This window comes from Lolium perenne, chromosome 2 (assembly GCF_019359855.2).
Source record: "Lolium perenne isolate Kyuss_39 chromosome 2, Kyuss_2.0, whole genome shotgun sequence".
NCBI lineage: Eukaryota > Viridiplantae > Streptophyta > Magnoliopsida > Poales > Poaceae > Lolium > Lolium perenne.
The window spans coordinates 318153901-318173258 of NC_067245.2; the positions used below are offsets into that span (position 1 = coordinate 318153901).

The 19358-nt window shown below is 43.5% G+C and overlaps 1 protein-coding gene across 5 annotated transcripts; it reads right to left on the reverse strand.

Annotated features, from left to right (window-relative positions):
* Positions 1–4295: 4295 nt before the first annotated feature.
* On the reverse strand, positions 4296–18112 carry LOC127336695 (ubiquitin carboxyl-terminal hydrolase 3). 5 transcript variants are annotated; one of them, XR_007873484.2, is made up of 11 exons: positions 17954–18112; positions 17734–17865; positions 17328–17372; positions 17075–17186; positions 16813–16871; positions 16644–16718; positions 16189–16237; positions 16025–16101; positions 15280–15469; positions 12801–12859; positions 4296–4886 (listed from the first exon to the last, which is right to left on the reverse strand). XR_007873484.2 is itself a non-coding variant. In XM_051363537.2 (9 exons), exons 1-9 carry the CDS (start codon positions 18035–18037, stop codon positions 15380–15382), a joined length of 720 nt encoding a protein of 239 aa, XP_051219497.1. In that variant the 5' UTR covers positions 18038–18112; the 3' UTR covers positions 15099–15379. The 5 variants fall into 5 exon arrangements, 2 of the variants coding, with proteins under 2 accessions (XP_051219497.1, XP_051219496.1); XR_007873483.2 differs by having other exon boundaries at positions 12801–12981; XR_007873482.2 differs by lacking the exon at positions 12801–12859.
* Between the last annotated feature and the right edge of the window lie 1246 nt (positions 18113–19358).

A 19358-nucleotide genomic window follows, 5' to 3' on the forward strand; every position in this document is an offset into this window, starting at 1 on the left:
TCCGACCAATAACCAATAGCGGGATCTGGAGATCCATAATGGCTCCCACATATTCAACAATGACTTAGTGATCGAATGAACCTTTGTCACGCGATATTTTACTTGTCCGAGGTTTGATCATCGGTATCTCTCTATACCTTGTTCAACCTCGTATCCTGACAAGTACTCTTTACTCGTACTGTGGTATGTGGTCTCTTATGAACCATTCATATGCTTGCAAGCTATTAGATGACATTTCACCGAGAGGGCCCAGAGTATATCTATCCGTCATCGGGATGGACAAATCCCACTGTTGATCCATATGCCTCAACTCATACTTTCCGGATACTTAATTCCACCTTTATAACCACCCATTTACGCAGTGGCGTTTGATGTAATCAAAGTACCTTTCCGGTATAAGTGATTTATATGATCTCATGGTCGAAAGGACTAGGTAACTATGTATCGAAAGCTTATAGCAAATAACTTAATGACGTGATCTTATGCTACGCTTAATTCGGTGTGTCCATTACATCATTCATATAATGATATAACCTTGTTATTAATAACATCCAATGTTCATGATTATGAAACTAATCATCTATTAATCAACAAGCTAGTTAAGAGGCTTACTAGGGACTCATTGTTGTTTACATAACACACATGTATCAATGTTTCGGTTAATACAATTATAGCATGGTATATAAACATTTATCATAAACATAAAGATATATAATAACCTCTTTTATTATTGCCTCTTGGGCATATCTCGAACATTTACAACAAGCCCAAGTTCGTCTAAAACGGAATCCATATGCATCTTCTATTGCGTTTTCAAGCTTGGAGGTTTTACCGGTGTCTCTTTTATAGATAGGTCAAACATTCATCTTATGGTTTTTACTCCGTGGGTGGACAATGATGTTTCTATGCATAAAGTTGTAGAGCTTGTTGTTCTCATTCCAACAAGCCCAAGATCATCGAAATCGGAGTCCGAACGCAAAAGTTATCATGGTTTTTGTAAACCATGTTTTCATGTTTGGCCCGGTGGCGCCGGCTGTCTCACCGGCTCGTCCGGCACAGATCGGCTCCCACACCGGTGCCAACCGAACGGTTTCTAGGGGGCTTTCAGGGGCGCCCGGTCCTTGGCCCGGTCTGACCGGCTCTCTCGCCAGGCGGCCCGTTCCCTGGCCCTGTTTGGCCCGGTTTGCCAGGCTGCACGAAAAAAACTCCCAAATCTGCCCCAACGGTTATATTTTCCCTTGGGCTATAAAAGGGGCTTCTTCCCCAACAGTTTTCTAGGGTTCTTGAGCACGATTTTGACCACCATTGTTGAACCTCTTGAGCTTGCTTCATCTCCCTTCCCTCCCATGATTCTTGCTCATTCTTGAGGGATCTAAGAGAGGAGATCTAGATCTACAACCTCCACCAATCTATTTCTCCTCTAAGTGAGGGGAACTCTTGGGATCTAGATCTTGGAGTCATTTGTTGATTTCCTCCTTTATTCTTCCTCTCTAATCTCATCCTAGCATTTGTTGCTTGGGTGGTATTTGAGTGTGAAGGATTTGAACACATCTAGTGTTCTTGCTTTGCATCATTGCATACTGTTGAGCTCTCCACCACGATTAGTTCGAGTGAGAGACCGTGAGCTTGTTACTCTTGGAGGGTGACCTCCTAGTTGGCTTGGTTAGTGTCCCGGTGACCTCTTCTTGGAAGATTGTGAAGGGGCCCAGGCTTCTCCTTCGTGGACCTTGTGAAGTGGTTGTGGAGCTTGCCATCTCCGGAGTGGATGAAAAGCTAACCATAAGGAAAGGGCCATTATCCTTCGTGGGTTTGGCTCGGAGAAGAAGGTGAGCCTTCGTGGTGTTGGGGAATCCTTCGTGGGACCTCCACCTCTCCAAACATGACGTACCTTCTTGCAAAGGAAGGAAACACGGGAATACATCTTCGTCTCCGCGTGCCTCGGTTATTTCTATACCCGAGCTTACTTTCCTTGTGATAGCCATCGAGCTTGAAGTATCTATTATATCTTGCTATCACTTGTTGTTCATATATATATTGTGCCTATCTTGCTTAGCTCTAGTTGTTGGTGTTGCACTTAGTTGAGCCTAGCATATTTAGGGGTTGTGCTTGTAAACTAAACGTTAGTTTAATTCCACATTCTTACAAGCCAAATCCGTAAGAGTTTTTAAACGCCTATTCACCCCCCTCCCCCTCTAGGCGACATCTCGTCCTTTCAAAAATGAAGAAGAAAACTTGATGGTTATACTAAAGATGCACTGTAAAGCTTTTGGGTGTTCTACGGATTAGTCCCTCGATAGTCACCCATCTTTATTGAAGAAGACGCTCAACCAACTACAGAATTTTAAAGAAGGCTTAGATCCAAAATGAAAGAAATGGTAAGAAAGGAGCTAATTCGCCTCTTAGATGTAGGTATCATTTATCATGTGGCGGAAAGCGACTAGGTAAGTCATGTTCATTGTGTTCCGAAGAAAGGTGGATTTACTATTGTACCAAATGAACACAATGAATTAGTCCATACTAGAACTATCATTGGGTATAGAATTTGTATATGTTGCAAATCACTCTTACTTTTGCTATCTAGATGGATATCCTAATTTTTCTCAAATAGTTGTTCATCTAGAAGATCAACTTAATATTTTTACTTGCCTCTTTGGTTTATATGCTTATCAAGTAAGCTGTTTGATTTATGCAATGCACATTTTACCTCACAGAAATGTATGACTGATATATTCACGGATTTTGTTGAAAACATCATGGAAATAATTATTGACGACTTCTCCGTCTATGAAACTTCATTTAATCATCATCTCAATAATCTTAATAAAATTTTGCAGCGAAGTGAAGACACTAATCTGTCCATGAACTGGGAGAAATGTCTCTTCATGGTAGAAGGAGGGATTGTGCCCAGTCACAGGATCTCAGGTGATCATTGTCTCAGTTTTGCAGCGATGTGAAGACACTAATCTCGTCTTGCACGCGGTAGTACCATCAGTCGTTAAACCCCTAGTAAACTCCGTCTCGTTTTCTTCGATTTTGCAAAGAGATGGTACGATCAAGTGGTACGACACGTCTGCCCATATTGATGGTCGTTAAACTCTCTTCTAATCTTCGTCTTTAGCTTTTGTGTTTCGATTTTTTTTCAACTTTTGGTACGGGTAGACGGTACGGGCACATCCTGTCCGTACCGAATTTTTGGAAAGTTTTGACGGATGTTTGCCGATGGAAATCCTTCGTCGATGCCCGCTTCATGCATGCGCCACATCACCATTCCGACGATGAGGCCCTCTGGTGAGTGCTGCAGATGCCGACTAGTAGTCCTTCTGGCGAAGCTACCTAGGGTTAGGGTTAGGTCCAAGGATTATGGGGTAAGGGTTAGTTAGGTCCGACTACTATTATTATGTTTGCTTTGCTTGTAAGTTATTGAACTATGACGAACTATGCTTCTCGTCATTTTTATCGCGCAATTTCAAAATATACAGTGTCACGTTTGGTATCTATTCCGTCACTTGATCAAGCCTAATGGATGTGTGTTATCTAGCACCCATATCCGGCATACTCCCTCCGTCCTACGAAAGTTTCTAAGAATTATCAAAATTTGAATGTACCTAGATGTTATTTCATCCTATAAAAGTTGTCTGAGATTTATTAAAATTTAGACATATTCAAATGCTATTTTGTGTCTAGATATATCTAGATTTCAATTAATCAGTATTAGCTTAGCTGTAGTCAGCCAGCACTACTAATTCGAATTGGGAGCTGGGAGCAGGCGAGTGGTACGGCCATAGTATATTATGTCAGGATCCTGCCATACCAGCATGGGGTCTTCTTTGACCGCCTAGGAAAAGCAACATCGCCAGCCCAGCAGGTGAAATATGTTATACGGATCGGATGCATCCCACCTGCGTTGGACGAATCTGCCGCCCGTTCACCCCATTCACCCATGTTCGATCTCTTCGCTCCCAGGCTTCATGTCGGACGAATCTGCCGCCCTCGGAGACGACGAAGGTGGGCAGGAGGGGCTCCCCTCGCCTCTCCCACTTGTGCCTGGATTCCCGACGAAACGCGCCAAAATTCCACTTTTCCGGTCGACCCAACCTCATGCAACGAACACAGTTTGGTGTGTATATTCTACTCCTAGTTTCATTGACAGGATAATTGTGAGCCACTAGCTACCTTCTTGCAGGTTTGTCAAGCTCAATCACTGGGCTAGCTTCTTATGTTTCCTGCCGTGGATTCTACTAGAAGAACACTGTTCATGTACTCTAGTCTGTTCAAGTGGTGAGAGCGGTGCAGTATATATGGCTGGACTGATTAGAATTCCATGATCAGGATGAGAATCATTAATCTTGTAATCAATCTTCCCATGCGGAAGCCGAACACAAAATAGCATTATCCTATGAAGTAGTTTTCCACACGTTCCCCGCCTCCAGGTGCAACTTGTTTTCAGTAGTGGAGTACTGAATATCACTTGTCAGACATAAGTGTGAGCTTGCCAGTTTGTTGCCAAAACAGCACCACTTGTGGGTCTACTAGCTGAAAATTCAGGAGAAAGCTCCGGTAGATTTTGCTAGAAGAGTCGGAGACTGCCACTGGCTGTACTACTGATTAGGTTTCCATGATTAAGCTGAGAATCATTCCTCTTATGATCGATCTGCCCATGTGGAAGCGGAACACAAGATAGCATTATCCTAGGAAGTAGTTTTACACACGTTCGCCGCCTCCAGGTGCAACTTGATTCGCTCCACTTGTCCACGTCACCGTGAGCTTCTCAGGTAGTTGCCAAAAGACCCACTGGTTAGTCATCTGGACATCTAGTGGCGAAAGTCTCAGCGGCAGCTCCAGTAGCTTCCGTTAAGAGAACTCTCTAAATGGCATAGAAATTATTCCTGTAGGCATAGATTCTATGAGCTGAAAGGTAAATAAACAAATAAACTTAATTTTCCATGAAAATGTAACAATTTCAGTTTTATCCATGAACCATGGTGCAACAGACAGTTAGGCGACATAGGTAGGTAAAATTTGGTCAAACAGAATATACTTTTGTATGCATATGGAAGGTCCACCATGATGCTATTTCAGCCAATACAACTGAAAAGTGAAAGACAACTTAAAATGAGGATAGTGGGAACCATTATTCATTCATTCATAACGGAAAGCTAGATCTAACACTACAGCTAGGAAGTATATAAAAAGAATGACAAATTGTACTCCCTACGATCCATAATAAGTGTAGTTTTTGGGAGAAAATAGTTTCTGGTTGGGCATGCACCTTCAGGTCCTCCACACCCTCATATATATAGCTGAACTAGGTACATGTTAACTAGTATAGTGGAATACTCTAGAATCTGGTAGGACACTAGCCTAGACTACAACATTCACTGGGAATGTTCCAGGCACTCCTAGGACAGCACTAATATACTATTACTCCCTGGAATATTCTGGGCTCTCCTAGGACAGTCTCCAACACTCCCCGTCAAGATGGATGATAGATATCTATCATTCCCATCTTGTTACAAGTTGAACTACACTCTTTATTTCCTAATCCTTTAGTTAAACAGTCTGCAATTTGTTTGCTAGAGGTTACATGACTTATCTTAATTATACCGTCATCCAACTTCTCCTTTATGAAGAAGCGATCAATCTCCACATGCTTGGTTCTATCATGTTGAACAGGATTGTTTGCGATGTTGATTGCCGACTTGTTGTCACACCACAAATTTAAAGGGCCTTTCCTCAACAGTTTCAGTTCTGAAAGAAGATTCCTCACCCATAGCATCTCCTCAAACCTTGCGACATAGCTCTGTATTCAGCTTCAGCCGTTGACTTTGAAACCACTGGCTGCTTCTTACTTCGCCATGACACTAAATTTCCCCCGACAAACACACAATAACCAGATGTTGATCTCCTATCATCCAAGCAACTTGCCCAGTCAGCATCACAATACCCATCCACATTTAGATGACCATTCCTTTTGAACCATAGTCCCTTTCCTGGACTACCTTTCAAGTACCGGAGGATTTGGTTGACCGCATCTAAGTGTCCGCTTCTAGGATCATGCATGTATCTGCTCACTACACTCACAGCATATGAAATATCAGGTCTCGTGTGACATAGATAGATGAGCCTTCCAACAAGCTTCCGGTACTTCTCATTGTTCACCGGTTCCCCAGATTCGGCGCATAATTTGTGGTTTTGATCAATAGGTGTTGATGCAACTCGACACCCAAGCATGCCTGTGTCACTAAGCAAGTCCAATACATACTTTCGCTGGGAGAGAACAATCCCTTTGGGGGATCTAGCAATTTCTATGCCAAGAAAGTACTTGAGTTGGCCAAGATCCTTTACCTCAAATTCCTTGCGTAGGCTGTCTTTCAATCGTGATATCTCCACCTCATCATCTCCGGTGATTATGATATCATCAACATATACGGCAAGGATTGTAATCTTGCTATTTGAGTGCCGATAGAATACCGTATGATCCCCATTACACTGCTTATATCTCATAGCACATATAACTCGTCTAAATCTATCAAACCATGCCCGTGGAGATTGCTTAAGGCCGTATAGAGATTTTCTCAACCTGCATACCTTTCCAGATGTTCTAGGAGTGGAGAAACCAGGTGGGATATCCATGTATACTTCCTCCTTTAAATCTCCATGCAAGAATGCATTCTTGACATCCAACTAATGCAAAGGCCACCCGAAGTTAGTTGCACATGAGATTAGGATCCTCACCGTGTTCATCTTTGCCACCGGCGCAAAAGTCTCATCATAGTCAATCCCATATGTCTGACTATATCCTCTTGCAACTAGTCTTGCCTTGTACCTTTCAATTTTCCCTTCTGGATTTTGTTTCACGGTGTAGATCCATTTACACCTAACAGCTCTCTTTCCTACTGGAAGATGTACAAGTTCCCAAGTTTTATTCCTTTCGAGAGCATTTAACTCCTCTATCATGGCCTCACGCCACTTGGGGTCTTGCTTTGCTACTTTCCAGTCTCTTGGGATCACCACAGATTGCAATGATGCGATGAAGGCCCTGTAGTTCGTAGATAGAGATGCATATGATACATAATTAGCAATGTCATGCTCCTCCTGGTACCAATTTGGAGGTTTTCTAGCTGCAGCTCGGGTTCCTTTTCTTAAGGCAATGGGCAAGTCCATTGAATCCCTCGTAATAGATGGACCTGCGTCATCAGACAATTCATCAGTTTCAACACCTGTTGGAGCATGTTGCTCCCCCTGCACCTGTGTGTCACTTGTCGTGGGAGCCTGTTGTTGCACATGTTGCTCCCCACTGCACTGTGTGTCACTTGTCGTGGGAGCTGTTGTTGCTGCTTTGCTCATGCTGCGATTTTCTCCGTGTATACACTTTCAAGTTCTCTTCCTCGTTTGGCTTTCTCCATCTCTCCTCACCCATAGGATATGGGACTGAATCAACCATAACTCTCAAAGGTTCATCTTCATTTGTCCTCAACACCTCACTCTTCCCCTCTCGACTAGCCTCACCTGTGTTAGGAGAGTCAAAGTCAATGTCAAATAATGAGCTGAGATCGGTCTTCTCTCCATAGAACGGCTTAGACTCCCTAAATGTCACATCCATGCTCACAAATATCCTTCGCTCGATAGGACTCCAACACTTGTAGCCCTTTTGTCCAGATGGGTATCCTATAAATATACACTTAACCGCTCGTGGGTCCAACTTCCCCACCAAGGGTCTATGATCTCTAACAAAGCACGTGCACCCAAATACTTTAGGAGCAACTAAAAACTTGTTCTCACCTAGCAACATTTCACATGGTGACTTCATCCCAATCACCCTTGATGGCATGCGGTTGATGAGATATGTGGCTGTCATCGCCGCCTCACTCCATAAGAATTTTGGCACATTCATTGTGTACATCAGCGACCGAGCAACCTCCAAAATATGATGGTTTTTCCTTTCTGCTACTCCATTTTGAGGGGGCGTATCTGGACAGGAGGTTTGGTGCAATATACCTTCTGCTGACAAGAATGCACCAAACTCTTTATTCACATACTCAGTCCCATTGTCTGTCCTAATTACACACTTTTGTGTATGGGCTGATTTTTCACATAAGCATAAAAGTCCTGAAACATCTAAATACCTCATTTTTATGCTTCATAAGATACACCCATGTCATGCGAGAATAACGAGTCAATGAATGTCACGAAGTACTTCATTCCAACGATAGAGATAACAGGGCATGTCCAGACATCTGAATGAATAAGCACAAAAGGCGAGATACTCCGGAGTCCCCTACTCACATAGGATGTTCTAGTGTGTTTCCCAAACTCACAAGCATCACACACTAATTTGTTTTTATCCACCCCACACATCACATCAGGCACAACCTTATACATTTTATCAAAAGACAAATGTCCCATTCTACAATGTTGAAGCATCACCATGGCTCCCTTCTCTCCCGCAGTTGCTGCTAGTACAGTACATACTGCATCGTTTGTCACCTCCCGGTCCATATACCACAGTCCCTTATGCACGGTTAGGTCCCAAGCCTCTCTCCCGATCGACCTTTCTGAATTAAACACATCTTGCGGTCAAGCATTACACGACAATCTATATCATCAACCAAGGCACTCAATGAAATAAGGCTTACGGGGAAGGCAGGAACGTGAAGGACAGAAGATAACTTAATTGCGGGAGTGCACTGAACTGTTCCAACTCCTATGATGGGCTGAGAGGTTCCATCGGCAGTTTGAATAGTTTCTTTATGTGAGGGTGGATATTGGGTGTAAGAATCGAACTATTTGAATGTGCCCGTAACATGCTTTGATGCACCAGAATCTAATATCCAATTTGAACAAGACTTATGCAAAGATGTAGATGCATGGGCATAATTACCTTCATCGGTGTAGGCAAGGTGAGCGAACTTGTCGAAGCTGAAGTCCCCATAACCGCCATCATTAGTCACATTTGCTTCCTTCTTTAGCTCTTCATGAGATGTGCCCGAGGATTCTTCTTCGGAGAATGCCACATTTGCTCTAGGGCCACTTGAGTATGCTCGGCCTCGGCCTCTGCTTAATCCGTCTCTATTATATCCTCTTCCTCTACCCCGAATTCCCCTGCGTGAAATTTGTGCAATTTCGGCTCAAATGACCATTCTCACCACGGTTAGGCAGTCCCTAGTCTCCAAGCTTTGGGTTACAACGAAGGTGGACGAGATGGAGTTGTTGTGTTGCTCTTTGTCAACTTCAATCTGACCTCTTCCTGTGCGATCGCTGCTATGGCATCCTCTAGAGTGGGAAGTGAAGGCTGATGGTACAATGCATCACGTCTTCCCTCGAACTCAGAGTTTAGGCCTTTCAGAAATTTCATCACTCCCATGCGTTCAATCCACTTTCTAGTAGCAGCAATGCAATCTACATGATGGAGCTCCAGAGGATCATAGTGATCTAAATCAGCCCACAAATCTTGCGGCTCGTGACATACTCCATCACGAGACTTGTCCTCTTGTCTCGATTCACTCAGTCTCTCCTCTGTTTGACCATCAACATTACATTCCCTTCACTGAATACAATTTCTTTAAGGTCTTCCATACTTCAGGTTTGCACTAGAGAGGATCTCCACGAGATCTTGCAATTGTTGGGGATAAGGAATTTAACGACCACGCAACAATCGGCGAATTAGTAGTACTCCACACCTTCCATTTTGGAGATGTCTTGTCCCACAGCTCATTTGTTTCACCCTCAACATAGCTCTCCAAGTCTTTAGACCTTAAGATGAGCAAAGCCCTTCTTGACCACCTCAAATAGATTATAACGCCTTCCAACTAGATCTCAATGCATCGCAGAACAATCATCTAGGTCACCTCTGAAACTGAACTATGTGATGAAAATACACCACCCGCCTTGTTTGTGAGAAGCTCGGCCGGTTTCTCAAGTGTCTTCTCCAATCCTTGATTTTCCCCCATGATACGAACAATCACAACGCCTCGAGAGAAATGCAAATCGGTGCACACCTATTCCACGCAACCACTGCCGGCTACCACTCGGGTTCCTCTTCCGAGATAATGCCCCTCTGCTTCCTCTCCTAGCCACGGCCGCACACACACTAGCTCCAATCAGCTCTTCTCTCCTCTTCCACTCCGCTCCGGAGACGGTGCTCGCTGCTTTGTTCCTCCTAACGATTCTCTTTACGGGGGCTCCACCAGCTGCGGAACTTCGCATCCGGGCTTCTCCTTCCTCCTCTGCTTCCCGACCAAGACACGCCCCAGCTCCAGCTCATACACTTGTGCCGCTGAGCGCCAATTCACCACCAGCAGCCACCCAGCGTTGCCTCCAGCTCTGATACCATGTAGTTTTTGGGAGAAAATAGTTTCTGGTTGGGCAGGCACCTTCAGGTCCTCCACACCCTCATATATATAGCTGAACTAGGTACATGTTAACTAGTACAGTGGAATACTCTAGAATCTGGTAGGACACTAGCCTAGACTACAACATTCACGGGCACTCCTAGGACAGCACTAATATACTATTACTCCCTGGAATATTCTGGGCTCTCCTAGGACAGTCTCCAACAATAAGTGTCATGGCTTAAGTTCCGAACTAAAGCCACAAGTATTATTTATCATTGTAATCAAGAGGGTGCATGCAAAACAAGTAGATAAACGGAATTTTTATGAACACCCTTGAAGAGTAAAAATAGCACATCGATCAATACCGGGCAGAAACTCTCGCGGAAGAGTGGCAAGCTGGCATTGTTTGCTGAAACAGTTGATCTTCATGGTGTATGAAGGTTTACTCGTGGATAATGCTTGTTTTCTCATGGGGAAAACTGAACCCGCGGCAAGAGGGGCTATCAGTGAAGTGCAGTGGAGGTGGGTTTCCGGTTTGGCATTGCCGCAGCTGACAAGGCAGCACTTCTTGGGGATACGCATCGGCCACTTTTTAATGCTGTTATTGGGAGAACTAAGCATCTTCTCTTGTTTGTACCGGAAATATTATCTTTTTTTCTACGTCACTATCAACGAAAAGAATGTGCCTAGACTCCAGACTGTGGTGCCAACAAAAAGAATGCAGGACTAGGGGCAGTCTCGGTAGGTTCTCTACTATTTAATCAGCGGAGTAAATTCCACTTTTTACCCTCTAGTTTTGTATTTTTGACACCAAATACCTTATTTAACAAAAAATCTTCCTGCTTACCCCATTTAGTAAAAGTTGTGACATTTTATACCCCTTCTAAAATTTTACCGCCATAGCTTGCGTTGACAGCCACCGCAACACCGTCGTCTTCCTTGACACAGCTAAAGGATACTAATAGTTATCTAGCTAGCTAGAGCATGCTTTGTAGCAGTCTACTGAAGTTCCTCTCATACAAGTGTTGTACTCCACTTCTAGTCAACTGCCATTCTTCTTCTTGTAATAGCATGTAGCAGCGCAGCATGCACATGCACTAGCATCTTCACACGTTTCTGCGAAGCGATCGATTCAAGACAAAGTAGGAGCGACCACAAAATCACCAAAAGAGGAACAGCGAGAGACTAGAGGCCACACCACCGGAAGGCCAGAACTAGGATGAATATGCGAGGAAAAATTGTTCCAGAAAAAGGTACATGGACATAACGACCATGTCCAATCTAGCATAACATCGTAGAAGTCTAAATAGGCTAAAAAATTGGCACTAGTTTCACTAAATGGGGTAAATGGAAAGAATTTCCGTTCAATGGGGTAAGTACTGTCACAAATGTCAAACAAGGGGGTAAAAAATTGAATTTACTCTAATGAGCGCAACTATATACTATGTTTAGTATAATTGTACTCTTGAACTGCGTAAATTAATCAATTAATTTGAGCCGGGGGTGTACTTTGTTTACATGTGGAGTCTTTGCTTTCAGGCGCCCACAAGAAGGTTTGTGCTCTTGTGTCAATGGATAGAGCTTCGGGAGTTGGATGAATGATGAATCTGCCGCCCGCAGAGACGACGAAGGTGGGCAGGCACCTGGGCAGAAGGGGCTCCCCTCGCCTCTCCCACTTGTGCCTGGATTCCCGGCAATACGCGCCAAAATTCCACTTTTCCGGCCACCCAACCTCATGCAACGAACACAGTTTGGTGTGTATATTCTACTCCTAGTTTCATTGACAGGATAATTGTGAGCCACTAGCTACCATCTTGCAGGTTTGTCATGCTCAATCACTGGGCTAGCTTCTTATGTTTCCTGCCGTGGATTCTACTAGAAGAGCACTGTTTATGTACTCTAGTCTGCTCAAGTGGTGCGAGCGGTGCCGTAAATATGGCTGGACTGATTAGAATTCCATGATCAGGATAAAAAGGACGTACCCAGTGCTAGAGCTCCCGCACTGTGCGGGGTCTGGGGAAGGTGTTAGTGGTAAGCCTTACCGCCTTACCCTCACGAAGTGCAATGTGAGGAGACCACGACTCGAACCTGGGACCTCTCGGTCACAGGCGGTGGGGCTCTACCGCTGCACCAGGCCCGCCCTTCAATTCCATGATCAGGATGAGAATCATTAATCTTGTAATCAATCTTCCCATGCGGAAGCCGAACACGAAATAGCATTATCCTATGAAGTAGTTTTCCACACGTTCCCCGCCTCCAGGTGCAACTTGTTTTCAGCAGTGGAGTACTGAAAATTCAGGAGAAGCTCCGGTAGCTTTCGTTAGAAGAGCTCTGGGACTGCCACTGGCTGTACTGATTAGGTTCCCATGATTAATCTGAGAATCATTCCTATTGTGATCGATCTGCCCATGCGGAAGCGGAACACAAAATAGCATTATCGTAGGAGCCGGAGGTAGTTTTACATACGTTCGCCTGCCGCCTCCAGGTGCAACTTGATTCGCCCCACTTGTCCACGTCACCTTGGGCTTCTCATGTATTTGCCAAAAGACCCACTGGTTAGTGATCTGGACATCTAGTGGCTAAAGTCTCAGCAAAAGCTCCGGTAGCTTTCGTTAAGAGAACTCTCTAAAGGGCATGGAAATTATTCCTGTAGACATAGATTCCATGAGCTCAAAGGTAAATAAACAGAAAAAAAAGCTTTATTTCCCATGAAAATGTAACAAATTCAGTTTTATCCATGGACCATGGTGCAACAAACAATTAGGCGGAAGAGTGGCAGGCTGGTGTTGTTTGCTGAAACAGTTGATCTTCATAGTGTATATATGGAGGTTTACTTCCCGCAAAAAAATTTATATCATGTGGATGATGCTTGTTTTCTCGTGGAGAAAACAGAACCCGCGGCAAGGGGATACCAGAGCAGTGCATTGGAGGTGGGTTTCCAGTTGAGATTTGGCATTGCTACAAGCTGACAAAGGCACCTCTTTCTGGAGATACACATCAGACACTTTTTAATGCTGTTATGGGAGAACTAAGCATCTTCTCTTGTTTGTAGCTGCGATATTATCATTCGCACGTCACTATCAGACAAAAGAATGTGCCCAGACTCCAGACTTTGGTACCAAGGGAAAGCATCCAGGACTAGAGAGTACGCTTTGGTAGATTCTACAATTACATTTCTTACACGTGGAGTTTCGCTTTCACGCGCCACCGGTGTCAAGTCAATGGATGGATGGAGTTCTCCAGTGTATGCCGCCACCGATTCCTGACTGGAAAGACCAATTCGCAAAAAAAAAAGACTGGAAAGACCACGGCTGCGAGCCAGCACCACCGCACCAGGACGCTGATACTACCTGGAGAGACAGTCGGGAGTACTACCTGGAACTTCAGAGCAGGTGACTCGTACAACAATATATTATCGTCATGATCCGACAATAGGAGCATGTGCATTCCTTGCCTTGGAAAAGCAAACACAGCCAGCCCAGCAGGTGAAATATGTTATGGATCTTGGATGCATCCCTCCTGCGTTGGGTAGGTTCACCCTGCCCGCCCCACCCATGTTCCCTCCTAGGGTGTAGGACACTTGGGTCAGATGAATCTGCCGCTTGCCCCGCGCAGGAGGGGGCTCCCCTCACCTCTCCCGTTTGCGCCTGGATTCCGTCTGAAACGCGACAAAATTCCCCTTTTCTGGCCATCCAACCTGCCAGAAAGTGCACATAACCAACACAACTTGGTGTCTATATTGTAGTTTCATTGACACGTTAATTGTGAGCCACAAGCTACCTTCTTGTGGATTTGTCAAGCTCAATCAATGAGTCTTTTTATGTTTTCGTGCCATGGATGGTACTAGAAGAACACTGTTTATGTCCTGTAGTGTGTTCAAGTGGTGCGAACGGTGCCATATGGCCTCAAGTTTAATCGCTTAAATTGCCACTGGCTGATTGATTAGGCCTCCATTATCAAGATGAGAATAATTCCTCATATGATCGGTCTGCCCATATGCAGAAGCGGAACACAAAATAGCATTATCCTAGGTAGTTTTCCAAATGTTCATCCTCTCCAGGTGCAACTTGTTTTCAGCAGTGGAGTGAATATCACTTGTCGACATCAGCCTGACTGCGTGAGCTTGAACGTTAGTTGCCAAAAGACCACTAGTTATGGCTCTACTAGTTGAAAACTCAGGAGAAGCTCATGTAGCTTTCGCTAGAAGATATCTTAGACTGCCACTGGCTGCACTAGTTAGGTTTCAATGATTAAGCTAAGAGTCATTCCTATTATGGTTGATCTACCCATGCGGAAGCGGAACACAAAATAGCATTATCATACGAAGTGGATATTTGCACACGTGCGCCGCCTCGAGCTGCAACTTTGTTTTCAGCAGAGAGCCAGAGAGTGAATATTGCTTGATGCTAGCTAGTTCCACTTGTCAATGTCAGTGTGGGCATGTCAATTAGATGCAGAAGATCAGTGGTTGGGACATGGGAATATTCTACTAGCTGAGAACTCAGGAGAAGCTCCGGTAGATCTCGTTAAAAGAACTCTACAAGACTCGGAGATTATTATAGACTTAACTTAGGCAAGCTCAAAGGTAAACAACTAACTTTCTTTACCATGAAAAAATAACAATTTCATTTTTATACACGAAAACTGGTAGAATAGGCAGTGACATATGGTAAACGTTGGTAAAACAGGTGCTACTTCTGTATATCTAATTTTATATATGGGTTGATCGACCATAATTTGATTTTAGAAAGGATAACCAAAGAGTGAAAACAGCTCTGCAAGATGATAATGAAAACCATTTGCAAGCATGGAGGATATGAAGTTATATTAAATGTGGCAACAAGGAAGTACTGAAAAGATTTGACTTAATGACAATTACGAGTGTGCACACAGGATAAAAATAGATATACAAAATGGTCTAATCACCATCAGAGAGTAAGAATACCATAGAAGTGCCAAGCATAAGCTCCTGTGGAAGAGTAGGAAGCTGGTGTTGAGTGCTGAAACAGATGATCTACGTTCCATCTAACGTATTCAGTCCAGCTTTACTTCGTTGTTCTTGATAGCACCATGACATTGAAGTTCATCGAATTGGGAATCTTGTGCATTATGTCCTTAATGATATGCACGGCATCCTGATTAAATACAAAATAAAATGATTATTGCAGCAGGAGAGAAATAATTGCAAATGCAAATGAGCGGAAGGATAAACACTACAAACTGAATCCATTTTCTTAGTACCAATGCACCCTTGAGCCTATTCTATTTAAGGTCCCAAAGGCCTCTAGAATGTCCAAGTCCAGTCAGTCCTGTTGAATCCTTGATTTTGGTTGCTGATTCTTGTAAATGGCCATGCACAATCTTAACTATTCAGATACCTGGTGACTGTTGCTTCTATGATGTTAAATTTACCATGACATAGGATCGGCCCGTGATATAACTTGAACAATACAGCTGTGATAGTAACTTAGTTGAGCACCTCTAAAACCAAGTTGTGGTTCTACTCATATGCACAAGCCTAGAAGAATATACTAAGAGAAGATCATGTTATGTCCTCAAGAGGGAACTACAAAGTAACTGGGAAGCTGTCAGATGTGAAGATGAAGATAACATTTGCCTCACAATACCATTAGTTTAAGACGGTGCAATGAGATATAAATAGTCCCTACTTCCAAAAATTTGTGCAATACCTGCAGTAAACTTTCCGGAGATGTGGAACCATGCTTTATTGGTCCACCCTTCATCCCGTCAAGCTCATAAAGTGTTCCTACAGACAATGTCACTCCTTAGTCTTTTACTATCCGAAAAAGCAACAAAACTGACTAATACATTGAGACAAAACAAAAAGACTTGCCATTAAGAGCCACGAAACAGATATAATGCTCTTCTACATCGTCAGGGAGCTGCACAAGGCCCAAGCATAGAGGTTAATGTTCTAACTGGAAAAGGAAAAGACAGTTTGGCAGAAAATCCTATGATTAGAGTTTTTTTTCTGTATTTTTTTTACTTCACAAACATTAATAGCTGTAAAATATGGATAAATCAAACTGAGAGATAATCCTGTGGTAGTCTGTTAGAAACTCATCAATAACCATACTGTGTACAGTGTTATGTCTTTCCATTCGGACTGAAAGAAACAGCAACAGAAAACACTTAACTACTTACATATGAACTAACAAACTGGACTATAATTTTAAATTCCAAAATCATTTCTATGAGCCCCTACATATCAATCTATTAGCTTCTGCAATGATTAGTTTGTTTCCTGAGATAGGATTCCACCACATATAAGGCAAATAATACCCGTACCTCTGTGTCACCAGCACTGGCAGCCAATGAGTGGGCTCTTGCAATGTCATCGTCCTTTTCAAAAACTCTCGCACGCTAAATGTATGGAAATATGATATTAAGATAAGTAAAAAAAATCTGTGAAAGTGTTCAAGGTAAGGAGGCCTAACTTGAAGTAAGAAATAAGAACCTCATATGGGTCCATGCTGGCTGTTGATTTGAAGAACAAGTCGAAGCATGAATTATCCACTACAAAGGACAACAAAAGTTCCTTTAGTAAAATTGCAGGACCAACGCTAGTTAACACGATCATTGAAAATGATTTTACATATTGCATATGCCCTTCAGTACAATTTGCTATTAACCTACACGGTATCAATGTCCCCCTATTCACCTGGGCAATAGAAAGACTTCTTGCAGAACAAGAGGATAGATGTAGAGAGCAAACCTACATAAATTTTCTGAACATGCATTTCCAACAGCATGAAGTAGAGCGATAGTTCCACAAGCATTTCCTAATGATTCGATCTGTTTTATGAAATACATATCATCCGAAGCTTCCTGCTGCCAAGGCATGAGACACACACACACACGTATGGTTAAAGCCAAAACAGTCTGATTCATGCTATAATGCAGAGACAAACTGCTACTCGTACAACATCAAGGAAAGAGTTCATGCAATTTACAATGAAAACATTTGCTCACCTTATGTTCAGTGGGTAAGACTCCCTCTGGAGGATGACTTGAACTCTGCATCAAAGCAAAGGAGTGAGTGTGTAGTTCAAGAAAACTACCGAGCTCACCAGTGGACAGTGGTACTAAACTGGTTTATATCAAAAGGGACGATTTACAACACGGTACATAACCCATGTAAAGAACCAGGTTTGTATATCAGTGTGAATACGCTATGCCATCAGTAAGAAATACTAGTAACTACAAATAAAGCTAGTCCAACACACAACAACAAGTCAATTTCCATATGCAGCAAGCTAAGTGTACACCTGAGAAGTGAGAACCCAACACAAGCGCTAAGCATTCATTTGTCTCAAAAAAGCGAATGTGCTGCGAATTGGACGCCTGAACAGAATAGGGAGCATGTCATGTCCTGTACCTCAGGCGGATCGGGGAAGCAGAAGATGACGGCGAGCACGGGCTGGGGAACCATCGCCAGGGCGTCAGAATCTAGACCGTATACGTCGTGGACCTCTGCCTCGCCCTGCGGCACACCCAGCGACCACATGAACTGCGGGCGTGGTGGCGAGGCGCTCGGTCAGATTGACGGTAGTGGTAGCGATGATTGGAGCAGCGGGAGGAGAGAGGAGAACACGAACCTGGTTGAATACCTCCGGGCTGGACTCTAGTGGAGGCCACCGCTCGCCGGAGCAGGCCGAGGCGGCGGCGGGCGGCGCCGCCATGGGGACTTCGCCGGAGGGAAGCGGGCAGTGTCAGAGTGGTGGCCGTCGAGCTCTTGCTCCAACCGGCCCACGGGTGAGGGGGCTGGCCCAGCATGGTCAGGACACCATACCATCCGCCGCTCGTGCGGCCCAGCTGCCCAATGTCCATGGCTTGTGTGTATCTAGGGCCCACGATATTCTCAAAACAAAAAATCTTTGGTCCATGTGTATCTATTACGACAAACATACTGAAATTCGTTGCTAAAAAAACCATACTGAAATTCAAATTGAACCAACCTAAGATATTCCGTACCAAAACATAAACAAAAACTCGATACTAGGACAAATAAAAAAATTATTAAAAATTACATTCAAATATTTCAATATTAATGTCCAATATTTTTTTCTTGAGTTTTGATTCTGACTTGGGACTTTGAGCAGATCTCACCTAGAGGATACAAACTCGGCGGATGGGATTTTTTATAATAAAAGGAATATCAATGATATCGTGAAGATATCAATTACACCTAGGCTCTGCAAATAAAATTTCAGAATACATTAAGGGTTTGTTTGATTTGTAAAAATGGCACATGATTCTCAGGGATTGTATTCCTATAGATTTCTTTCCCTATGATCGCCGTTTAATATTTATGAAATAGAACCTATAGAATTCTTTCCTATATATGGACCTCCCCTAGCCTACTTCATCTAGGAAATTTTACATTAGCTATGAGTTCCTTATAAAATTCCTACGCGAAAGAAAATTCATGTGGCTTTCCTATGGTGCCGTCAACCAACCAGTTGTACCAATTTTTATAAGTTTCTTTTCCATAGGATTCAATGGGGCGGGTCATAGCATTCTTCCATTTTTCTAGTCCTTCATTTTTTCTATCCTATCAATCAAACAAACCCTAGGAATGGACACAGCCAAAAAGGAAGAGGAAAAAACACCTCGCCACAGTTATCAATCAATCGCGTTAGCAGCAATCTAACTACCTAAAGACAACATGCAAACTACAAAAGAGGTTCTCCAACAAACAAGGCATCTAAAAGAGAAATAATGCACAGGTGTTATCATCGATCTACTTAGTAGGCATTTCTCATTGAACTGGTCGATTGGAAAAAGGCGGTGCAATCGGGTGACCGTTCGAGGTCAGTCGTCGATCTTAGCTGAGATACACGGCAGAGGTTCATCTTCAGCGTAGGTGTCATTCTCCTGTGGAAAATTTCCACCGGCCCGGTCCTACCTGAAACTGCCGCAGCGTTTGACAATTGTTCTGCTCCAGGTATAGCTGAAATCGGATACACATATCTTCAAACTTCAGAACCGCTTGCTATTGTC

Excerpts from the sequence above, each read along its gene's own strand:
- LOC127336695 (XM_051363536.2), bottom strand. The coding sequence starts at position 18,037 with ATGGCGGCGCCGCCCGCCGCCGCCTCGGCCTGCTCCGGCGAGCGGTGG. Across the intron at positions 17,373-17,733 it reads GCTTCCCCGATCCGCCTGAG|AGTTCAAGTCATCCTCCAGA; the intron begins GTACAGGACATG and ends GCTTTGATGCAG. Across the intron at positions 16,102-16,188 it reads CTGTTTCGTGGCTCTTAATG|GAACACTTTATGAGCTTGAC; the intron begins GCAAGTCTTTTT and ends CATTGTCTGTAG.